At 60.8% G+C, this 3,854-nt stretch overlaps 1 protein-coding gene across 1 annotated transcript; it reads right to left on the reverse strand.

Annotated features, from left to right (window-relative positions):
- Positions 1-391: 391 nt before the first annotated feature.
- FOXD1 (forkhead box D1) lies at positions 392-2,597 on the reverse strand. The gene has a single exon (XM_075079054.1). The coding sequence runs from the start codon at positions 2,345-2,347 to the stop codon at positions 1,034-1,036; it is 1,314 nt and encodes a 437-aa protein (XP_074935155.1). The 5' UTR covers positions 2,348-2,597; the 3' UTR covers positions 392-1,033.
- Positions 2,598-3,854: the final 1,257 nt, after the last annotated feature.

Below are 3,854 nucleotides of genomic sequence, written 5' to 3' on the forward strand. Positions count from 1 at the left end.
CCAAAAGTAAAAAAATAGTTTTAAACTGGCTTTTTAATCAATCCCCATTGGTGCCTTCAATCAATCCCCTTTGGCTTTACACCCGCGAGAGAGACCTATTTCTGTTTATTCCCTCTTTTGTCTTTGCTCTATTTTTTTTCCTCCCCCCTTTCATTCTCTGCAAGGGTTAACAATGGTTTGACTGCAAAGACCATATTCTGATCTTCTTCTTTGCGGTCAAAACCAGACATAATAAATTTCACGCTGTAAAATTCCTTGGCTATTGTGCTATTAATCCTGAAGAAAAAAAAATATCAATGTCCCAAAGAAGGGAGAAGTATTAATGAGAGAAGGGTCCGAAGCCAATTTCTGGCCCGGCTCCTTTGGTCTTTGGGTTTGTTTCTGGTGTTTCTTTTCCTCTTTTTTTTTTTTTTTTTGAAAATTAAAAATTTTATTTCCGAAAATGTGTAAAAATTGTACATTAAAATGGTACAATAATAATACTTGCCAGTAATTTTTTAACAATATTCCTTGTAAAGAATAGGCATAAAGTACAAAATAAAAAACTCCGTAAGTCTATTATAATACAAAACACAGGTTAAAATAAGAAATGATAATCTTGACTTCCTTCTGTGTAAACATGTTAATCTTTTCTTTTATAAAAGTACATGAGACAAGTGTACTAAAATGAAAAAGTATTGCTTTGCTGTCCTCCCTCAAGCCTTTTTTTTTTTCTCCTGTACATTACTGTTTTCAAGCTCCTAGACCTGAGAATCTCTGAACTTTAACGGTTTAGAGCCGTTATTTATCACCATAATTTTTTTTTTTTTTAAGGAGTAAGGAGTAACTTTCCAAGAGCGTGACCACCTGCCCATGCGGCATCTACACCAGGCTTTGCATAAACAGCGGACCCGGGCGGCGCGCCGGCCGCGGCGCCCCCCGAGCCCCACCGCGCAATCCCCAAGCAAAGCCCGCAGACCCTCCGGGCGGCGTCCGCCGGGCATCAGAGAAAGCAGATACCCCAGATCCTACCTTCGGAAAGACTCACAAACCCTTAACAGTTAGAGATCCGGGCCGCGAAGCCGGGGGCGGTGGGCAGGGCGGCGGCGGGGGGCAGGCCGCCCCCGGCGCTCCCCAGCGAGCGGGACAGCCCCGGCGCCGCGGCCGACTGCGACGCGCAGCTGCTGCCGCCCGGCCCGGGGCCCGGGCCCGGCCCGGGGCTGGGCCCGGGTCCCCCCCCGATGATGCTCTCGATGGAGAAGGGCGAGCGGGCCAGCGCCGCGCCGCTGCCGGTCTTGGCGGCGGCGTGCAGCGAGGCCGCCAGCGCCGGGCCCAGCGGGTGCGGGTAGCCGAAGGGCGTCCGTGCCAAATCCGCCGCCGACAGCAAGGGGCTCGGCGGCGCAGCGGTGGCGGGGGCCAGCGCCGCGCCGGGGGCGGTGGGGGGCTGGCGAGGCGGCGGGGAGGGGTGGTGGAAGGCGAAGAGGGCGGAGTGGGGGTGGTAGGGCTGAAGCTGGAGGCCGTAGCCGCAGCCGTAGGGTCCGTAGGCGCAGGGCGGCTGCTGCGGGGGCTGAGGCGGGGGCTGTGGGAGGAAGGCGGCAGGGTCCACGGCGCGCAGCAGAAGCTCGGGCGCCGGGAGCTGCTGCCGCTTGAAGCGCTTTCGGCGGCGCAGGAAGCTCCCGTTGTCGAACATGTCGGCGGACTCGGGGTCCAGCGTCCAGTAGTTGCCCTTGCCCGGGTTGCCGGGCTCCCGGGGGATCTTGACGAAGCAGTCGTTGAGGGAGAGGTTGTGGCGGATGCTGTTCTGCCAGGCGGGGAACTTCTCCCGGTAGTAGGGGAAGCGCCCGCTGATGAACTCGCAGATCTCGCTTAGCGTCAGCCGCTTCTTGGGGCTCTGCAGGATGGCCATGGTGATGAGGGCGATGTAGGAGTAGGGCGGCTTCACCAGGCTGTTCTTGCCGCCGCCGGCCGCCCCGCCGCCGCCGCCGCCACCGCCGCCGCCCGCCCCGCCGCCGCCCGCCGCCGCATTCTGGGGGCCGCCCCGTGAGGGGGGCCGAGAGCCGCCGCCACCGTCCCCGCCGCCCGCCCCGCCGCCGCCGCCGCCGCCGCCGCCGCCGCCGCCGCCGCCGCCGCCGCCGCCGCGTACGGGCGACCGCGGCAGCAGGGCGTCGTCGTGGAGGTCGCCCACATCCTCCTCGTCCTCTTCCTCTTCCTCCTCCTCCTCCTCGTCCTCAGCGTAGGAGCGGCGGCGGCGGCGGCGGCGGGGCTGCGACTCCTCGTCGTCCTCCTCGTCGTCCTCCTCGCCCACCACATCGATGTCGGTCTCCTCAGCAAGCGCCGACGCCTCGGACATCTCGGAGCTCAGGGTCATGGCGCGGCGGCGGGGCAGCGCATCGGTGGCGGTCGGCGCGGCGCGGCGGGCGGGCGGGCGCCCTCCCCGCCGTTGCCGCCGCCGCCGCCGCCAGGCCCCCGCGCCGCTCCGCCGAGAGCCGCCCCGCTGCCGCCGCCGCCTCGGGCAGGCGGGCCGCTCCGAGCCGCGCCGGCCCCCAGCTCCGCCGCGCCGCGGGAGCGCTCCCGCCGCCCGCTCGGAGGCGGCGGCTGGTTTGGGTTTTGTTTCGGGATATTTGTTGCTGCTTTTTTAGATTTCTCTCTTTCCCTCTCTCTTTTTTCCCCTCCCCTCCCCCTTTATGGGGGTCTTGTGGGTTTTTTTGTTTTTGGTTTTGGTTTTTTTGGGTCGGGGCTTGGGGGGCGAGGGGGCTGCGCCTGGAAGCCGGTTCCCCCCTTCTTTCTCCTCACCTCAGCCCCCAGACATTAATGGATGCGGGGCAGGAGGGAGCGTGCCTAGTCCTGGGAGGAGGAGAGGGGAGGAGGCTGGCGAGGAGGGAGGGCGGAGGGGGCGGCTTGCCGGGCCTTCGGAAAGACGGTGAAAAGGCTGGGGCCGAGTCCCAGAGAGGACGGCCTTCCTCCCCGCCTTATAGCGAGGGGGCCATCACATGGCTCCCAGCGTCAGAGCGCGGCGGGGCGAGCGGCGGACCCGGGTGGCGCCGTGTCCCCCCAACGCGGGGCGCCTCGCCGCCCCCCCCCGGCCCCCCGCCCTCCGTCCTCCCCAGGAGGGCCTCTGGGGGGCCGCGGGGCGACCAAGGCCATCTTTGGTGGAAAAGGGGGTAAATAAAGACGCACCTCCCCACTGGGGGAAAAAAAAAACAACAAACCCAACAAAAAAAACCCCAAGAACCCAGCCCTGCAAGTCTGCCCCAAAGTGCTGGAGCATTTTCTCAGGAGCCGTCCACAGGACGCCCGGAGCTGTGCGTCTTCCCGGGCTGCCCCCCTCCCCCGGGACGGGGTCCTGCTTCCCGTGGGAAGGGGGGGGGGGGGGGGGAAAGCAAGGCGGTAGAGGGAGGTGGTGAGTTAATAAACTTCAGACTTTTGTTCTCGGGATGGTTTAGAGACATGTCTCCTCTCCTCCTTCCTCTAACCCTTCCAGAGTTTAATTTATTTAAGAATGAAATCAAATATCTCTCGATGTCGACCTCGCAGGCTCACAAAGAACCGCCTCCAAGGCACACCGCTAATCTCACAGTTTATTTGTAGGGCTGTTGTTTTTAACGGGAGAGAGGCAGCTCCCTCCATTATGGGAAACACTAACAGAGAATTAGCGTTACCTCTTTCGTATGCAAAGGAAGCAATTCACCGGCCTTTAAAATGCGAATTCTCCTCTAAGTGTAGAAGCAACACCCCTGAGAAAGCGACACAAAGGATTGCTTCCTAATTAAGTCCCACGGTTCCTTGTTTTAGGTGACACATGCGAGGACAGCAGGAAAGCGGGGACCCCTTTATGCGAAGTGGCAGGGAAAAAAAAACCAAACCAACCCCCCCCC

This window comes from Phalacrocorax aristotelis, chromosome Z (assembly GCF_949628215.1).
Source record: "Phalacrocorax aristotelis chromosome Z, bGulAri2.1, whole genome shotgun sequence".
Taxonomy (NCBI): domain Eukaryota; kingdom Metazoa; phylum Chordata; class Aves; order Suliformes; family Phalacrocoracidae; genus Phalacrocorax; species Phalacrocorax aristotelis.